Here is a 20,489-nt window from a genome sequence, read left to right on the forward strand (position 1 = left end):
GGAATGAGTACAAAACATCAGAGTGGCTACTCTTCGTGGTGCACTGTGTCTTTCCACACCCTCCTTCAGACCACCTAGAGCACTTAGGGGCAATCCAGAACTGGAAACAGTGAACTGGAGCTTAGTCATAATTTGTAAGACTATAGTAAATTCCATAAATACCAAAAAAGAAACAATGGGGTTTCTGGCAAAGAATAGTTAGAAGATAATATGCCTCCATAAAAGTTAAAGTTCCAGTCACTTATAGTAGATCAATGGTGAAGTTTGGCCAAAAAAAGTGCCAGGCACCAGTGTCTCACATTTGTAATCCTAGCTACTCAGGAGGAAGAGATCAGAAGGATTGTGAAGCCAGCTCCAGACAAACAGTGCACAAGATCACACACACACACACACACACACACACACACACACAAGGGCTAGTGTTGGAGCTCAAGGTGTAGGCCCTGAGTTCAAAAACAGTGTATGTGTACAACAAAATAAATATATATACATATATATGCACACACAAATATACATTATAAATATAAAATAGCAAACTACAGATTTAAAACCACCACAACCCGTTATACATATATATTTATAGAGAAAAACTATGTACTTTATATTTCCCTAAATTATGCTTTAAAATTATTACAACAGAAAAGATAAAAACTAAATACCTAAAATAATCTAACTGCCAAATTAGCCATGAACAAGGTCTCAAAGTGATATACACCATGTATGATAAACACATTTAGATAACATACATCTTTCTTGGTGATCTATAAGCAAACACAAGTCTATCACTACTACTGTCGAGATACTTCACTGAGGCGAATCTCAAAAGGAACAAAGACTACAGAGGAAGACCTGAGAAAAGGTCACTTACTTGTAAATCTGTACTCATCCTCCCGTCTTCTTATTTCTAACTCTAAGAAAGAAGATGAAAATGGCAACATAAAAATATTACATGTTTGTTTAGTTTGGGGAACAATGAGTATCCTCTTCCAATATATTTAAAGAATGTGTTCATTGTTTACAGCTTTTCACATTATGAAAGAATTTACATGCTACATCTTCTCTATGTTAAGCAAAACAAAACCAAGCTTAATGAGGGCTGTCCAGTTGCTAAAATTCACATAGGTTAAATAAAAAATGAGTATCTATTTCAAAGAATATACTAGTTTGTCTCCAATAAGAGTTAAAATCCTTCACACTATAAATATCATAAAACTACTTCACTTCTAGCACCCAAAACTTAAATACTGACTTAATGACTGAAGGAACAATAAAAAATTTTGGTCCATGACTAGAGAGTGCTATTTGGACCTTATAAAAGTGAAAGTTCCAAGTCTTCCATTAGTTATGACTTATGATTTCTAAAAATAAAATAACTGATACCACCACATGACTATTTTATAGTAAGTTCAACAAGTGAACAGTGTCTTTATCGAAATCAGTTCCATATTCAGTAGCTACTAAAGGTAATCAAAAGACATTACAGATTTATAAATTTATTGAGCTAAACTTCCTCAAATTGTATAATAGCATCTAAAAAGAACCTAAAATGATGGATTATAGACCTAAATCAAAATCAGAGTTCTCTGGACAACAAAATAAAAACTTCAATATTTACATTTTACTCTATTCATCGTTGTTTTAATAATAATCTACATTTTATTGTCCACAGTACCTTGAGATCACACAGTATACTGGTACATTAGAATCTAAGATTATTAGGAATTGCACTTAGAATCACTTACAAATTTGCCCTTAACCTGGCACTCTGTAGCTGGGCCCAAAGAAGAAAGAGTGCTGGATATGTTGTATTAACAGTTATCATCTCCACATATCTCTGACTTAGGCAAATGAAATTCTGTATCCTGAACCCAAAAGAGAAGAACTCAGAGTTGTACAGAACATTGCAACAATCCACTTATGGTGAACTAGTTGTCAATAATTCAGTCTCAGCCTCTACCCCAGTGACCTTCAAAGTTTTTATTTTTTGTGGTGCTGGGGATTGAAGCCAGAGCCTTGTTCATGTAAGAGGTGCTTTACCAGTAAGCTATATTCCCAGCCCCTTTCAAGCATTTTTTTGCTGAGACACTCAATAAGAACTACATTTTTCTTTGTGACTCAAAGTTTTAAGAAACAATGCTTACTTTACCTATAAATTAATATGCTTTAGTATTTTTATTCACACTTACTTAAAAAAATTTTAATGCTATTGGCAACCTGCCAAATTATTTCACGATCCATCAAAGGAAATGACTTATACTTTGAAAAATGTTGTCCTTTACTAAAAAGCATTTTAAGATGAAAGCAAGGAGTTACAAATATAGATTGCTTCTAAGCACAGTAATCTATTTGGGTCAATTATCAAAAACACTAACCTCTAGGTGTTAATGATGTCTGCTTCTCAACCTCTGGTTGCTGTCTCAGATTAGCTGGGATATTGTTATATATTCTCTTATAATGATTATACACAGCAACTGAAAGCACTTTCTTAGCAAATGACTGGCCCACAACATACTTGTCGAGGTAGTTATAAATCTGAAAAATGATTTTGAATAATTTACTACAAGCACATACATTACAAAGTTATATAGTGAGCATATTTGCTCAGTTTTAAATTTGAACAAAGACTTCCATTAGAAATGAAATGCCATGGGTGTGATACATTATGTAGCAAAGACCCAAAGGTCCTAAATCCTAAGTGAACAAAATCACAATTCATTTGTTTGCTAGCTTAACAAAGCACCACTGTTCTCTACTGGTGTTATACTAGTTTCTACTACGCAAATAATGACATTGATCCTAATTTTTTTAAAGTTGCTTGGAATATCTATCCATGCCACCGTGGGTCTAAAGGAATCATCATTAATGTAATCATTAAAAAATCCTTTCTGTGCCTTGCTCAATCATATAATGTTCTTCACAAAGATACTGTATTATAAAACAACCCTTTTCAGAAACAGGCATTATGTAATCTATTATATTACTAGTATTTGTTTTAATACAAACATTTAATTTAGCCTTTCCTCTTATGTTAATCTTAAAGCTACTCATTTATTTAAATGGCAATCAAAAAGCTTTATTTTTAATAGAAACTAAAGCTCTATTTTAACACTTGGATACTGCTAACAATTTGGAACTGAGGGCAAATACCTTCAGTTTTTAATGAATAAAAATAAACTATTAATATTGACCAATTCCTGAAAATAGTTAAATTGCTTATGCATTTTCTAGAACACTGAAGTCAGATGTCTGAAGTCTACACAAATAAGTAGAACTATAAAGCTTAATAATTTTATTTTCAAATACACTATTTTTGTATGAGAAACTTGTTTAGTTATAAATCTAATGCATTCCTCACAAATTACTAAATCTGCCACAGCATATTTGGAGACAGAGACAAACACACTGGTATCTAAATACAGTATAATAAGAAAGATACACTGAGGCAGACAATGGGAAATAACGTAGGTATGCAGACTTCTGAGACACAGCCAGAACAAAGAACACAAGGCTAGGAGGTAAGGGCTCCTGGTTCTCTAAAAGCACATGCCATGCACTCAAAAGAGCTAGTATACATTTTGCCTACTTCACAGATCCCAATCACACTTGCTTGAGACTCTGGAAAGGGCCCAAAGCACCAAAGCCACGGTGATATACAGGGAAGCTCTGGTACACTGACTGTGAAAAACTTACTTGTTGACATTGTTAGATTGAAAGCTATTAAGCCATAAAATAGACTAATTTAAAGAGGGTAATTGCAAACTGGTATTAGGGGCCAAAACTAAATAGCTGTAATACTGTAAGGATACTATTTCTTATCTCAAATTTGCCTGGCATTAACATCATTTTAATGATCATCCAGTTATATTTCATTGATACTAAATATAGTAATCATGACAAAGGGAAACAGAATGGACTCTATACCCAAATTCCAAGTATCAAATATCAATAACAATTTAGCCAGATATAGTCTATATTAAGAAATTCTAACACTTATTTAGATTCTACTGTTGGGATTCAATATAAACCAGAAGAGAGAAGCAATGGAATATTTTCAAGATAAAATGTTTAAGACCTATAAACCTAAGTCCTGTACCTTCTTGGGGGGAGGAGGTGGTTTCTGTTGGAATGCCAATTTTACAGCTTCTGCTGCTGATTCAGGTTCTTTAATTATGCTTTTCTTTGAGTCTGCTTCGGATAGCACAACAAAAAAGTGGTGACATTTTTCACACTTGACAAAACGGGTAGATGCTGAAAAAGAAAAAAGAGATCAGCACAGGAAAATAGAATAATTTCAATAGTGTCTTCCTTAAAAATTCACTGTGGGGTTGGGGATGTAGCTAAGTGGTAGAAGTACCCACCCACCATACTCAAGGCTCTGGGTTCAATCCCCATTTGTGTAAAAAACAAACAAACAAATAAAAAGACTCAGTGTAAATGAAAAGTTACACATTGACAATTCACTCCAGTGGAGAGCAAAACCAGCCTAATTCATACAATAAGCATACTACAAAGACAGATGCATTTAATAAATTATCTTTTTGTTCATTTCCACTAGGTTCCTTTCATTTTGTGAAGTACTGCATCAAGACAAAACATTGGTTCAGATTCTTTCAACTTCCCACTCAGTAGAGATCATTATAAAACTCCTTTGAGAATACTGAGTAGTCATTTACTTGAATAAATTGTGAAAAAAGTAAACTACAAGCAGATTAATGCATTTTTCCAATATTTTATTATGAAAAATCTCAAATAGTCGTTAAAATTGAAAGAGATCAACCTATTTGAAGCCCTGAAAATGTAAAAAGGTACATTCTTTCGATTCTGTCACACACATGAGCATTTTAAAAACTTTTCTTGATGGAGTCTCTACTCCCCTGCATGGGAAGCAGGAAATGTTTCTCCTTCCCCCTCCCCACATTTTTCCTCATTTTTATCTTGTTACACTAAATTCCTTTCCTAATAAACTTTACTAACATTTTCACTATTAAAAAAAACCTTTACTGGGGCTAGGAGCGTGGCTTAAGTGTCTGAGCACCTTCCTAGCAAGCCTGAGGCTCTGAGTTCAAAACAGTACCAAAAAAAACCAAAACAAACAAAAAAACTTTACTGTCAGGTACCACTGGCTGATACCTGTAATCCTAGCTACTTAGAGGCAGAGGCAGAGATCAAGATAACAGAGGTTCAAAGCCATCATGGGCAAATAGTTTTTGAAACCCTATCTCAAAAATACCCAATACAAAAAAGAGTTGGTGGAGTGGCTGAAGTGTTAGTGCACCTGCCTAGCAAGCCCGAAGCTCTGAATTCAAGCCTCAGTACCAAACAAACAAACAAAAATAACTTTGACTTAGTAATTACATAAAATTATTTTGTATTATCCTTATTTTATCTTAATTCATTTCTCTAATCAAAAAATCATTAAGAAATGAATAAAATAACTTTCTCAGTCATACTGATTTAATTTAAAGATAACCAATACAGCTTTTAAAAGCAACACAAGAAAAAGTATGAAAAAAAAGACTTCCCAATTCTAAAGAATACACTACAGATATTCTATGTTAAACAGTGGCTTTGTTTTTTTCTATTTTTCTCTTCTCTATAGGATGAAAACACATGGACACATATACTCTTAACCTTTTCCAAGCCTAAGCCTGCTCATGGTAACCAAAGATCTTGAAACCAACTTGGCAGAGCATGCCATATGAACACAGGAAACAAATACCATGCTGGTGATATATTTTTGTGGGATTTATAGTATGCAATCCAACTAGACAGGCAGAAATGCGGAGAAAAATAATTTTTTAAAAAATTATGGGATTTCTCTCCTTTGGGAAAAATTACAAATATAAGTACCCATTGGTAGATTACCAGAAAAAATGGCAAGTACACTTAAATCTCCACAAAATAATCTAAATGAAAAACAGATATTTCCACATTTAAAAAATATATTCCATTATTAATTCAATCAAGTTAATTGTTTTTCCACTCTCAAACACAAGGCCAATTAAGAATACATTCTGGGACTGGGGATGTGGCCCTGTAACAGAGCACTAGCCCTCAGTTTGATTCTCAACAGTATAAAAAGAAAACATTTTGGATAAATTCTAGCAGAAAACTTTACACTTCAAGAGGCTCATATATGTTTTCTATTTACTGATTAGGTATAAATGCTTGCCTAAAGAAAAAGATCAAGCCATTCCAAGTACCTGCAAGTAACACAAGTACAATACATAATGACCTTTTCCCATGAGTGAGAAAGTAGTGAATGCCCTTAATTTAAATCGAGGCACCAGTTTACAACTGTTAGTCATGGTAAACAAGACAAGGATTAAAGGGCAAAGAAGCCTCTGATCTAGTTCAGGTTGTGTGACAAGAAAATCTGGCCTAAGAATAACAGGATCAAAATATTTCTCTAAGGAAATTAAGTCAAAGGGAAAGAGATTAAACACCAACATATCTCATCTCTTTGCTTACTGTTGAAGGGTTGCTTAAATTTGACCTGAATACTGTATTTGTAATATAAGTTTATAATAAAGTACATATTCCCAAGTTCAAGGATTCATATTTACTTATCAAAATGCTATTTGGGGGAAAAGCATAAATTTTGACTCCTATAAACAAGGGTCAGCCAGGTGTGATAGCACATGCCACTAGGGAGCTGATGTAGGAGAACAGATGAGTTCAAGGCCAGCCTGGGATACAGGGTAAGTATGATGGCAGCCTGGATATCCTTCCTGAAAACACTAAGGAGACAGGGGAGACAGAAAAAAAATCTAATTCTGTTAAATTACCTGTGAATAAATATCTTCTTCCTTAAATTATTAAGTATCATACTCTATTCCTTTATATAAAATATTGTTCCCACTAAACACACTTGTATAATATGCCAAAGAAAAGAAATACTACCTTAATGAAAACCTCTTCAGGAGATTTTGCTTTGTTTTGTTTTTCTAGGTTTTTCTGTGGTACTAGGGATCAAACTGATAACCTCTTACATGCTAAGTAAGTGCTCTCAGCTCTGGGGGATTTGTTTAAATGAAAGTCCTTTATGATTCTGAACACATTTCAGGATCCAAAATAAAAACTTCAAACCACTGTAAAACTATTTAATCCTAGTGTCAAGAGACAATATACAGAAAAGCTTCAAAAGCATTACATACATAAAAATCAAAACTAAAGAGTCTATTCAAGTTTGACAAGTTATTTTTTAAAGAATCAAAATAAAAAGAATTGTACACTGTATATTAGTCCTTTATTAAAAAAAATTTTTTTTGGCAGCACTGGGGTTTAAACTCAGGACCCCACACTTGCTAGGCAGGCACTGTTACCATTTTGAGCCACAACACAAACCTCTAAAAATTGCTTAGATGTCACTCTTATTTCCTTGATTTCTGATGACTCTCTATAATTCATAATGATACATTAAAAATTATATTTTTAGGCTAGGCACAATTGCTCAAGCATGTAATCCTAGCTATTTGGGAGGCTAAGGGAAACAGGAGGATGGAGATTCAAGGCCAGCCCAGGCAAAAACTGGCAATTCTATAGAACTAAACAGTTACCATTTGACTCAGCAATTCCACTCCTAGCTACCCAAGTAAAATATATGTTCATGCAAAAACTTATACACAAATGTTCACAGTAGCATTATTCATAGTAGCCAACAAGTAGAAACAATCCAAATGTCCATAAACCTATGAATAACTAAACAATGGACATCAGTCATAAAAAAAACAATGAAATATGAATAAATGCAAAAGGGAAGAACCTTGAAAACATGCTAACACATAGAAACCAGACACAAAATGCCTAGTGTTATAAAATTCCATTACAGGAAATACTCAGAATAGATAAATCCATACAAACAGAAACTACATTAACGGTTGTCAGGGTAGGAGAAGAGGGAAGTGGAAAGTGACTTAAGGGTTATGGAGTTTCTTTTTGGGGTGATGAAATTGTTCTGGGGTTAGAGAGTAAGAGAACTGTACCACTTAAGAATATACCAAAACCACTGAATCATTTTAAAAGGGTGAATTGTATCATATATGAATATTTGAATGAATTTAAAAACAAATTGTAAAAAGGAAACAACAAAGTCTGTGTATTAACAGTTTCCAAACATAGCTTAGTGCAGAAAAGCAAAAACATGAATATACCATTCATACTTTTTAAAGTCATATGTTTGATAAAGATATATTTCAGGAACTTTTACTTTATCTAAAAAGCTATCAAAACCCACATCTGAAAAAACAAGCTGGATAGGGTGGTAGGTGCCTGTAATCCCATCTACTGAGGGAGCAGAGATCAGGAGGATCATGGTTCAAGGTCAGACTTGGCAAAAAGTTAGAAACCCCATCTCAATAAACAAGCCAGGCATGGTGGCTCACAATACAATCACAGCTACACAGAAGGCTAGCTTGGGCAAAAATAAAAAAAGGCCCTAGCTGAAAAATAACTAAAGCAAAAAAGGGCTGGGGGTATGGCTCAGGTGATAGATCTCCTGCCTAGGAAGCATGAGGCCATGAGTTCAAACCCCAGTACTTCCCTCCAACCCCCCAAAAAGAAAGACAAATGAAAAAAAAAAGTTAATCACCTAAACAGGCCATTCACAAGGAATTACAAGAGACTCAAAACTGTGTCAAAAGATGTTTATAAACTATTAACTAGATCAAACAAAACTCTTTAGGACAAGGACAGCCAATTCTTAATGTGTATTCACAGAAGGTCCTCAGCATTCAAAGGGTGCATTCTGAAGAGACATTTACTGTGGGTAGGCAAAACTAGGAGAGGTTTTGCGCTGTTGGGGTCTATAAGTAAAGTTTCAGAGGAGAAGGACAATATCATGTTCATCTGTGTATTTTCTGAGCCTGGCAGTGTCTGACTCAAAAGATGTGAAACTAGCCTCCCAGCCTTGAGCTGGTTACAGATTGGATGAGCTGTTAAACATAGATTCTAGGACTCTTCCCCACATCGACAAAACCTTAATCTCTAGGGAAGAAACCTTGAAATCTCTAGCTTTAACAGTCACCCACGATGCAAGTTGGAAAGTTTTGGAAACACTGCATAGAAAAAAAATAATTTAATCCCAAGAAAAAGTTAGTTTACTCTAAAGAATCTCAAGTTGGTAAAATGGCTTCAGAACTTTTTTAAAAAAATTTATTAGCATACTATGGTTGTACCAGAGGTACATTGTAACATGTACAAAAGTGTTTAGTGGGTTTAGAACTTCTGAAAAATAAATCTTCACTGCTATTTGACCTTGAATGAATTACTTAAACTTGCTAAATTTTGGCTTCTTCAATTATGAAAGTGATACTCTTTTGCCTGACAAAAATAAGGTTGCAAGTATAAAATTATACATGTTAGCATGTATTAAATTTAGTTTTTCTATTCTAAGAAATTATTCTTTAGATGTGTAAAGGTTTAACTCCGCCTCAAAAAAAAAAAAAAGGAAAATTTCCTGATGAAAATATATGACACTGTTCTTATAAACTGAGCAATTCCCAAAGAATTCTCAAATTTGTTTAGAAAGTTTTATCATTCATTTCTATCACTTTACTTTCACTTAATATTGTGATAAAATTAAATTTCATTTAGACAGATTCTCTTACCAAGCAAAACCATGAAGATCTCAAATACTCCACCCATGGAAACAGAGCCACTTTTAAAAAAAAAAGTCTTTCCCAAACTAAAACACACTGTACATGGTACTCCTTCATATGGCAGCCAATTAATACTAACAGTGAGCAAGAAATTGTAAATAAGGTCTCAATATCAGGATTAGAGTACAGACACTCAGCTCTTTTTTCCCTCAAAATCTTAGACCAGCATGGCTCCTATAATCCCAGTACCCAGCAGCCTAGGGCAGGAGGAGCATGAGTTTGGGGCCAACCTGGGCTACTTAGATTCTTATCTTTAAAATAAAGAAAGAAAAGAAACTAAAAAGCCTATCAAGCCCAACCAACAGCCTTTTCACAACGACTATATAGGAAGGTTGACATGGCAGTGTAATTTACCCTTACCATTAACTCTAAATCAGGCAATGCACTATTTGATTTGATGCATTAAAGAAATGCATCTTTGCATTTGAGTTCATAACACTATCAGCGAAAGTACAACAGTTGGTTCCTTCTTCTCTTAGTGTCTGAATCATTCATAATCTTCAGACACTTCCTATAATTGAGGGCACAGTTCGTCAAGAAAAGGACCTTAATATTTGAATGACTTATCTTCAAGTCATATGAGATGCTCAACAGGTACTGAAAAAATGTACAAGTACATCTTGGTTCTCCTGTAACCCAATTATTACACACATGAAAACTTGCAAAATCCAAATTTGAAATAAACACAAAAGCAAAATAAATGAGCAAATTCTTTTTTAAACTATCACTTGTAACACACACACACAAAGTACTACCATCCTAGGGATTTTTAATATCTGGTGAACATTTAGAGCATCACCTAAAATCAGGACAAAAGTAACTCTGGTTTATATAGTTTATATATTCCTATGTATTTAATGACTTAAGAAGGTAGGGAAAAGAGAACCCTATAGTACTTACACACAAAGGTCTCTACGTGTGTGCACAAGTCGCCACATTTAGGACAGCGCAGTTGGTTTCCACCTTTCCCAGAGTTCCCAGAGCCTGACTTCTTACTGCTTCCCTCACTCACGGATTTCTAATGTATGTAAAAGAGAAAAGGAGAGAGTGCCAACAACTAGTTTTGAAGAACCATTTTATATGTAGCTTAAATGGAAAAATTCTAGTTTATAATTACTCTTATAATTTTTACAATCTCCAGAATGGAATATTAGTATAGCATATAGCTCTATTATCACACTGTCAAAGATCTACTTACCACAAAAATCAAATCACTTCTAGCAAACACATGATTTTTTTATATATCTGAAGTCTTTTTATATGGCGTATGTCAGCATATGATATGATAAATTGCTTTTTTTCAATGACTCAATAAGCACAAGGGAAAAATGTTACTACAGGTAAAACCTGCTTTTCAATGAAACTGAATCAGGAGTTGTTTTAATAGCAGGTAGTGACTCTCAATATTCTTATATTTAGTTTTTTTCCTTTCTAACATGGGAATAATTTCACCTACTTCAGAGCTGTTAGGATTAAGTGTGGATATGAAAGTGCTTAGCATTTTGTCTAGCATATAATACTAACTCAAGTACTCAAGTATTAGATTCACATGACAAAAAGAAGTGATAATTCACTGGCCCAATACAATCAGTTTTCATCTGCTTGCAAGCTATGGATAGCTCAACAATAAGCAATACCAGAAATTCAAGATGTTTAAGTACAGGATAAAGTGCAGTTTACACTATCATGAGTTGTATGAAAGGAGGAAATGATGGTGGGTGCCACCATATCCAGCTTATTTTGTGGCACACCCCTGCACCCAGCACTCAGGAGCCTAAGGCAGCAGGATCATGAGTTCAAGGCCAACCTGGGCTACATAACAAGACATTGTCTTAAAAAACCTAAATAAATAAATAGAACGCAAAATTCTTCAGATCATTTTTTTCTATCTCATATTTCCTACAGAAAACACGTAAGACAACAGAAAACACAGAGTACTATTATTTAGCTGTTTAAAGAAGAGAACTGGGTGCTAAGGGCTTAGCTCAGTGGTAGAGTGCTTGCCCAGCATGCTTGAGGCCTGGGTTGGACACCCAACACAAAAAAAAAGGGGTGAGAGGAGGAAGACACAAATATATATCTATAGGTGTCAATAAACATAAAATAACCTTATTTCCATCTCCAGAGCCATCTTTATTTGTCCCATCCTTTGAAGCAAAGTATGCTGGTGTTTCTGAAAAGGTTCTAAGAGGAGCTCTGCGCAGAATCTGAGTTTCAAAGGTCCCAAGCCTTCCTAATACTGGTATATGAATGCGACTACAAGAAATGCCTGGAAAAAAAAAAAGACATCTATTAGTCTACATACCAAATATTGACATACCTCAATAAATTCCCTGGAAACAAAAATCCTATCAGCATGAAGGAAGTTGAAAAAAGCTAGTTTTCACAGCAGTAGAAAAACAGTGATACCATCAGAGTCAAAGTCTTCTAAAAAACAAGACAGGTCAAGGCCTCTGAATGATTCCAAGTAAATAATATTTTTTCTGGATTTACCCTTTCAAAGTGAGGGAAGATCACCAGGTCACAAAGATGTGTGGATTTTTTAAAATGAGAAACTGAGACAAGTATGGTAATTCACACCTATAATCCCAGCTACCCAGGAGGCAGAGACACGAGGATCATGGTTCAGGGCTAGCAAGAGCAAAAGCTATGGAGCCCTTGTCTCAAAAACAAGCTACTCCCTATAGTGCCAGCTACTCCAGAAGCAGAGGTCGAAGGATGGTGGTTCAAGGTCAGCTTGAGCTAAATTAGTACAAGACCCTACCTGAAAAACAAAAGGACCAGGGGCATGGCTCAAGTGGTTGTATAAGGCTGAGTTCAAACCCCAGTATCACAAAAAAAAAATTATTAAACTAAAAAAAGAATATAGGACATAAACGCCCTTTTTCAAAAATTTACAGATGAAGCAATACTGTACTCACATTTTATAGTACTTGGGAATTTGAGAATTGAACTCAGGGCCTACACTTTGAGGCACTCCACCAGCCCTTTTCTGTGTTGAGTATTTTTGAGATAGGGTCTCATGAACTATTTGCCCTGACTGGCTTTGAACCGTGATCCTCCTGATTTCTGCCTCCTGAGTAGCTAGGATTACAGGCGTGAGCCCGGCTTATGTCCTAAGTGCTTATTATACTATTTCTACCATTGAGAACAAGTATGACAGCCACTCCTATCTGTCTCTCCTTATATGAGGTTGTATCTGTAACAAACAAAACAAGTTTCAAGTGTTCTTTTAAAAATGATGAGCTTTTCCAGTTAGGGGAGGTACTTAGTAGCCCAAACCATGGAGACACTGAGTGGAATGTGGCTGCCAAGGGCTGGGGGCAGGATTGGAGAACCCTATATTGATGGGAACAAGGTTTCAGTTACAAGATGAAAAGAGTTATGGACATGGATGGTGGTGTGAGTGTTCTCAATGCCACCAAATGACACATTTAAAACAGGCAAACAATGAATGGTATGTGTGTTTTACAGCAATAACAAAAAACTGGAGGAAAAAAATAGTTTCATACTATTCATTTAAACGCATTGTAATGAAATATTTCAATCTTACAGGGAAAAAAACCCATAAAATTCAGCAGATAACACAAAACCCCATTCTGATTTCAAACATTCTAAACAATTGTCATATTTGAAATTAATAAATGACAACCTACAGGCTAGGTCAGGAGTTCACAAGCTTTTTGTGTAAAGGTCTAGAACAATCAGTGCCTTCAGTTTGGCAGCCCTTGTGCTCTAAGTTCTAACTACTCTGCTATTGTAGCAGGAAAGCAAACACAAATACGCAAAGTGATGTGCCCAGATCTGGTCCATGGAATATGCTTGCTGCCCTGATTATTCTCATGTAATTTCAAAATCAACCCCCAAATAAATTATATAGACAGGAGGCTGGGACAGGAGGATCACAAGTTTGAGCCCAGCCAGTCCTGGCTACAAAGTGAGACCCTGTCTCAAAGAAAAAATACTTATGGCAAAGACCCATATTGTATACTATGGAGCACCACTTCAAGATGGCCTTTGGTAAGTGTTCCCTATACGGGAAAAAAAAAAAAAAAGAATGTCCCCAGGTAAAGTAAAATTCTATAGATTTATGTAATGTAGGGCTAACCTTGTATAACACTTTAATGAATTATCAAGGTTTTTCAGTAGTTTATGAGAGTGCTATTAGGAAGTAATAAGTAAACAAAAAAGGAGAAGGGGTTAGTTGATACTTAAATAAATTTAAGTAATTTAATTTTTTATCATTCACTTCATTCTCTGTAAAATTCCAACTTGGGCTTTAATTTTTTTTCTTTTTTTGGCAATAGTCAGTTTTGAACTCACGGTCTCAGGCTTGCTAGACAGGTGCTCTACCACTTGAGCTACTTTGCCAGCCCTTTTTCTTCTGATAGGTTTTTTTTTGAGAAAGACTCGAAAACTATTTGCCTTGGCTGGCTTCAGCACCAAGAGCCTCCTGATCTCTGCCTTCTGAAGAGCTAGAATTTGAGGCATGAGCCACAGGTGACCCACCTCAGGCTTTAAATTTTTATTTGTGTATGGTTAGGGCTTTTAAGAGAGATTGTGTACATGTGCATACATTGTATCCAAATGCAAAAACTGATTTAAAATTACGTCTTCCAATTCAAAAATAATTGCTTAGTTATATAACTGCCTGGTTTATAAACTCCAAGTTTCTGACATATTCGTGTACACTGTTAGAACTAGTCTCTTTAGTTATTTCATCCTACACCATCCATTCCAGTTCTACAAAGTATAAAAATGAACCCTTCCCTTTTAAGAAAGGATACAAATAAGAGGAACCAAATTCTACCATCTCTAAATTTGCAAAGAACACCAAAAAGGCATTAAAGATTTGACAAGCCAGTCCCTACTTTATATAAACTGAAAAATTTGCTTAATATTAACTATTAAATTTGAATATTATTTGTAAAAAACAAAATGAACCATATTTGATTTTTTTCTTCCATGGAATGTTTTCAAAATTTTCAAAAGTAAAATTTTCAAAAGACATTTTGAATTTTCTCGAGTGTGGCATTTTCATTTTTGCACTAACTGGTGATAGCCCTGACACTCGTTTGAAAGAGATTTAAGATGACTGTTAATTTAAAGCTAAATGTCAATGTTTTTGCAAGGAAATGACATGATTTAAACACCTGTGCCAGGGTGGGATGTAATTCAGTTGCTTGAGCACTTGCCTGCCATGTAAAAGGCCTTGGGTTTAGATCCCCAGCACTGCAACAACAGATAAATACTATAACCATCTAAAAAGTAAGCTTAGAAACAGCCATAGTGGAAAAAGATAAATGAAATAAAAAATGCGGAAAGTTAATGGTTCATGAGGCTGGATGACAGGTGTTTGGGGGTTCACTGTTCTATTCTGTCTTTGAAAAACTTCCTATCAAAGGTAGCATTAACAAAATAACTTATTAGTTTATGTAACCAATGTAATTTTTTTACTGAACCATTACAATATTTTCACAAAGAAATGTACAGTTATGAACAACCCTACGTGAAGTTATCTGTACTTAGATGTTAGGACTAATCTAACCTTGAAGCACCATACATAGTGTACATTCTCACTTACCCTGCAGTACACATTTTTAATAGCCAGTGTTATTAGAAAATATGCTAATGGAAATGATCTTCAAGAATTTACGAGAAATAAAAATTACCAACATGATCCTTTTAAGTCTACCTGAATAGAAAGAAAAATAAGCTGTTAAATAACATACCTAATTTAATTGTCAAGTAAGAGGAAACCAATGCCACTACACACAGAAAATACTACCTGGAAAATATGTTCATTTCATTTAAACTTCTGAATTTAAGAATTTGTTGGCCCTGTGAGTACCAACAGGATGTCAACTACTAAACCAGTGGTTCTCAAACTCGAGTGAACATTAGAATAGAGTAAGTTGGAGGATCTGTCAAAACAGACTGCAGGCCAGATATTGTGGCTCATGACTGTAATCCCAGATACTCAGGAGGTGGAGACTTGAAGGATCACCAGTCAAGGCCAGCCCAGGCAAAAAGTTAGTAAGACCCCATCTCAACAAACAAACTAAGTGTGGTGCTTTATTTCTATAATCCCAGCTACACAGAAGTGTATGTAGGAAGACCAAGGTCCCAGGCTAGGCAACAACATGAAACCCTATCTGAAAAATAACCCAAAGCCAAAAAGGGAATGAAGGCATGGCTCAGGTGGTAGAGTGCTTCCTTAGCAAGTGTGAGGTCCTGAGTTCAAACCCCAATACAACCAATAAAAATAAAATAAAACAGATTGTAGGGGGTTCTCCCTGGTTCTGCTTTAGATATGAAGACCCAAAATGCATTTCTAACAAGTTCCCAGGTGATGCTGATGCTGCTCTCTGGGGAACCACACTTCACAACTCTACTAAACAATTAAAGTAGCTACTCAACAATCCAACAAATCTTCACAGAAAAAAGCACTGTAGCAAACTAATCGGGTTTTAAACCCTTTTTGTACCATGAACTTCTTGGTGAAGCATTTAGACAGATCTCTTCTCAGAACAATGTTTTTAAGTGAATAGAATAAAGAAAATAGAATAACAAAGGAAATCAATTATACTAAAGTATATATCAAAATATTTTTAGGGCTAGGATTGTAGCTCAGTGGTACAGTGCTCACTTACCATGCATTAAGACTTGGAGTTAGATTACCAAAACTGTCCCCCCTCAAAAAATTAAATATGCTTCTTTATGGCCCTCAACAAATGTGTGTCAAATAAGTGGGTTAAAAATATGTCACTGTCAAGTGTTTACAAATCAAGGATGTGGTATCAAGGCAACTCTTTTAATAACTACCATGATTTCAGAGTAGTGAAAATTAGAAATGGCCTTTTGAGATACCAGCAATTGAAATGTAACAGGAAAATATTTGTGATTTTGACTAGTGACAAATTCACAAAAACTTCTAAGGCTACTGTAATTTTTTGCCTACATTTATAATTGAAGAAAGTGCTATATTTCAGGTAGAGATTAGTGAGAACAAAGTTCACAGAATCTCTGAATTCTATCCATGGACCCTTGGGGACCAGTGAAATTCAGGTGAAGAAACCCTGAAAGTTAAAAAAGGGAAGTATTTTGGTAAAGTATATTTTGCAAGACTACTTGGCAGCAATGATAAAAACCAGTTAAAAGTTAAGCTATCTACAAAGCTTCTGTCATACAGATAAGTTTTCTGAGTTTCAGGGCAGCTGTTTTTAAAAATATCAGAATACGATAAATCCACTTAAGAGCTATTAAAATGTAGGAGGGCAATTTACTCAACTTTTAAATTGACTTCCTATACTTAATCTAAACTAAAGAGACTCCAAAAATATACAAATGACTCAGCTTAAAAGATCAACCAATCTATGTTTTAGAAATGCCATGAAAAATTAAAATTATCTATTTTAGTGACAAGATTTCAGTGTGTAACATGGTGAAATAGCAAATCAAGTTAAATGTCTCTTAAAAACTTGACCTCTAACTCACAATACCACAATTTAACAGAAGCCTCCCGTATTTTCTAGTCTCAAATTTTCATTTTTGTCCAAGTTATTGTTTCATAAATTCTGAATACTTTTAAGAAAAATAACATCATTTCTAAAACATTCCTCAAGTTTAAAAATGTTTTATGAGTTTTCACTACATACCAGTGTTCTGCTAACCATAAAAATACTGAATAAAAAATGTTTTGTGATGCCATAAATAAAGATGCTTTATCGTTTATTCACTTTCCTTATTTAATCTGAATTATATTTAACAGAGGCAGAAAAAAATTAATTAAAATCTAGCTTACAATTGTTAAGGTAGGCACCTTATGTAACATGAAAATTATAGATGCCACCTTGCTTGAGCTCTTCATTTATACCCATATAGGTTGAAAGGACAGGACTGAAGGTAGTGAGAAATCAAGGAAGTTACACTCAATTCTACACTCCTTACAGCCAAATTCAGACCAACCAATGTCATTTAGAATTTCTATTCTTATTTATTTTTTTCTAGTACTGGTGCTTGAACTTAGGGCTTTCACCTTGAGCCACTCCACCAGCCCTTTTTATTTATTTATTTTTTTTGTGAAGGGTTTTCCGAGATAGGGTCTTGTGGAACTATTTGCCTAGGCTGGCTTCGAACAGCAATCCTCCTGATCTCTGCCTCCTGAGTAGCCAGGATTATAGGCATGAGCCACAGGCCCCCGGCTGGAAAGAAATTTTTAAATTTCTGCTCTACTATAGGTTTCATATTCAAAGAGAATAGTGATGAAAAAGGCATTAAATTTGATACACATAACCATCAGGAAAACATCCAGCATTTAGTATGCCAAATTACATAATAACTTTCAAAGTACCGTTTAAAAATTTAAGTCCAGCATGACAGACAGGGCTGTGGAAATAGAAGACTATCTCAGAAGTTTTGAAATTTCTTCTGTTCTTAATTCAGTGTACCGAGAAGGTCTCATTTCTTTTAGGAATCACAGGTATTTTGGTAGAAATTCTTGGGTTTTTTGGTTTTTTTTTTGCAATACTGGGATTTGAACTCAAGGGCCTATGCCTGCTAGGCAGGCACTCTACCACTTGAGCCATTTTGCTAGCCCTGATGAATCCTTTCTTGTAGGCCTACATATAGGCTTTCTACTATAGAAAGAAAACATTTTAGACAGGCGTGGTGGTGCACAACTGTAGTCCCAGCACTCAGGAGGCTGAGATAGGAGAACTGTTTCAGTCAGGAGGCCAGTCTCCATCTCAAAAAACAAAGAAAAAGGAAAGAAACATTTTGTAGTTAAGGCTTGGGAAAGTCTTGAATATTAAAGCCATTTGCTATATCACTGTCACATAAAATAGTAAATCATGTGATAGTGAGTGCTGTCTTATATATGAAGTTTAATTTACTCCTTCACAGTGAAAATAATGGTTCTATATTTCTGAAAACCTCTGCCAAAGTTAGATTAATGACTATACGAGAAGATAATAAATAAGCCATTAATTTATGTTGATTTACTTAACTTTAAAATAGTGGTTTTGAAATTAAAAAATACTTATCTCCTATAATTCATAGTTTTCGGGAACTCTTGACTAGAACATATCAAGAACTTTCTCAAAGGTTTCCCTGCCCAAAAGAACACCTAAATACTTTATCTGCCCTTAGAAAGACTGTTATTTTTGTCTTTCAGTAAATTTAAAACATAAGGACCTTATTCACTACCTCTAGCACCAAAACAGCCTGGCCCTCAACAAATGTGTGTCAAGTAAGTGGGTTAAAAATATGTCACTGTCAAGTGTTTACAAATCAAGGCCGTGGTATTGGCACGTCCTCTTGTTGAGGGCTGGCAATGTTTTAGGACTAAATTCACGCCCTTCCATTTACGTATCATTTTCCAAAATGCTTCTGCCCACATAAGCCCACACAATCCTCTCCTGTGTGATAAGTAAACGGCCAGGATATACATTTCGTAGGCAACAAGGATTTCAGAGTTAACCAAAAACACCAGGAAAACAGGGCGTTTTAAAACAAACGAAACGAATCCGTCTACAAGTTCGGGCTGGAACAGGACGCAGCCTCGTAGTCTGATATTCATAGATTTGGGGAAGAGAAAACTGGTTTTCTTTTCGGAATCTTGGCTGAGGTGGCAGTCGCGCAGCTCCAGATAACCAGAGCGGAAAGGTAAACAAGAGCCACTCTTGGGACACTAGGACTGTCCGGCTGGGTGCCGGCACACGACCGTGAGCTGCCTAAGCAAGTCAAAAGGACTCCAGCCCCCGACCTCCCCGGCGCTGTCCCGGGACCCTGCCGTGTGCCCGAGGTCAGAAGTATTCGGAGCCTTGTTTATGTCCCGGTGGTGACGCCCGCACAATGACAGTGACACCTCGAGTGTTGCGCGGCCTCCGTCCCACAAGGCTGGCCGGACGCCCAGAGGTTCCGGGAGATCCCCAAAGTGACAGCCCCTCAGCCCAGCTCCCCCTGAAGCCCCCGACAGGCCGGAGGGGAACTTGGCCCGGCTCCGGAAAAGACGCGAGGCCGGGGCAGACGGGCTGCGGCGGCCCGGGCATCGCCAAGTGGGTCTGCGATCCTCTCAGTTTCTGCGAAGTGACCGCGTCCCCAGGGCCCCGCGGCGCGGGCAGGCCAGGGCAAAGGGGTTTCTTCAAATTTGAGAAACGGCTGCTCCAGAGGCTGGCAGAGCCCCATCCCGCGGCGAAAGCGAGGGGTGCCAGGCGGGAGCACCCCTCGCACACCCCAGAAAGGGTAGGCCTTGAGCCCTCCCCGGGGTCCCCACTGGTCCACTCTCCCCAGGGCCGAGGGAGGGCTCAGGCGCGGGACTACTTCGTTACCTCTCTGCGCGGAGGCGAGCGAGGTGGTGATGAACCGGGCCGCTGCCGCTCCGCAGGTACAAGCGCCGCAGCTGGACATCTCCGCGGGGCCTAGGCCGGAGCTTTGCCCCTGGTGGACCTCCGGGTCCCAGCGGCCCGACGCCGGCTGGTGAGGTGCGCTGAGTTGGTTCCGAACCCTCCCGCCGGCCCTAGGCCGGTGCGGCGTCCACCCGGCAGGTAGACAGAGTCGGGCACACTGAGCGTCCCACCGCCGACAACTCACTGGAGTAGACACCTCCCCCTCTTCCCCTCCCTCCTCTCCCCCCAAACCCCCGCCTCCCCGCCTACCGGGCCCGGGGAGCGTGCGCGCGCGTGCGTCCTAGGCCCCGAAGGGGCGTGGGCACGCGCCGCGTGTGCGTGCGTGAGACCAATGGGCGAGGGAAAGGGGCGGTAACCTGGGCGCCAATGAGCGCGCTACGGCGAGCCGCCAGCCCAAAATATTCCAGTGCGCAATATTTCC

The 20,489-nt window shown here is 37.0% G+C and overlaps 1 protein-coding gene across 1 annotated transcript in view; it reads right to left on the minus strand.

Moving 5' to 3' along the window:
- Positions 1-20,271, minus strand: part of Clpx (caseinolytic mitochondrial matrix peptidase chaperone subunit X) — a 35,102-nt gene extending 14,831 nt beyond the window's left edge. Inside the window, exons 1-6 of the mRNA XM_020172895.2 lie at positions 19,991-20,271; positions 11,768-11,928; positions 10,560-10,677; positions 4,094-4,248; positions 2,373-2,532; positions 869-910 (exon numbers count right to left, since the gene is read on the minus strand). Of these exons, the coding sequence (XP_020028484.2) occupies positions 869-910; positions 2,373-2,532; positions 4,094-4,248; positions 10,560-10,677; positions 11,768-11,928; positions 19,991-20,069 (715 nt within the window). The 5' untranslated portion in view covers positions 20,070-20,271. The remainder of the gene's footprint in view (positions 1-868; positions 911-2,372; positions 2,533-4,093; positions 4,249-10,559; positions 10,678-11,767; positions 11,929-19,990) is intronic.
- Positions 20,272-20,489: the final 218 nt, after the last annotated feature.

Source organism: Castor canadensis, chromosome 2 (assembly GCF_047511655.1).
Source record: "Castor canadensis chromosome 2, mCasCan1.hap1v2, whole genome shotgun sequence".
Lineage (NCBI taxonomy): Eukaryota > Metazoa > Chordata > Mammalia > Rodentia > Castoridae > Castor > Castor canadensis.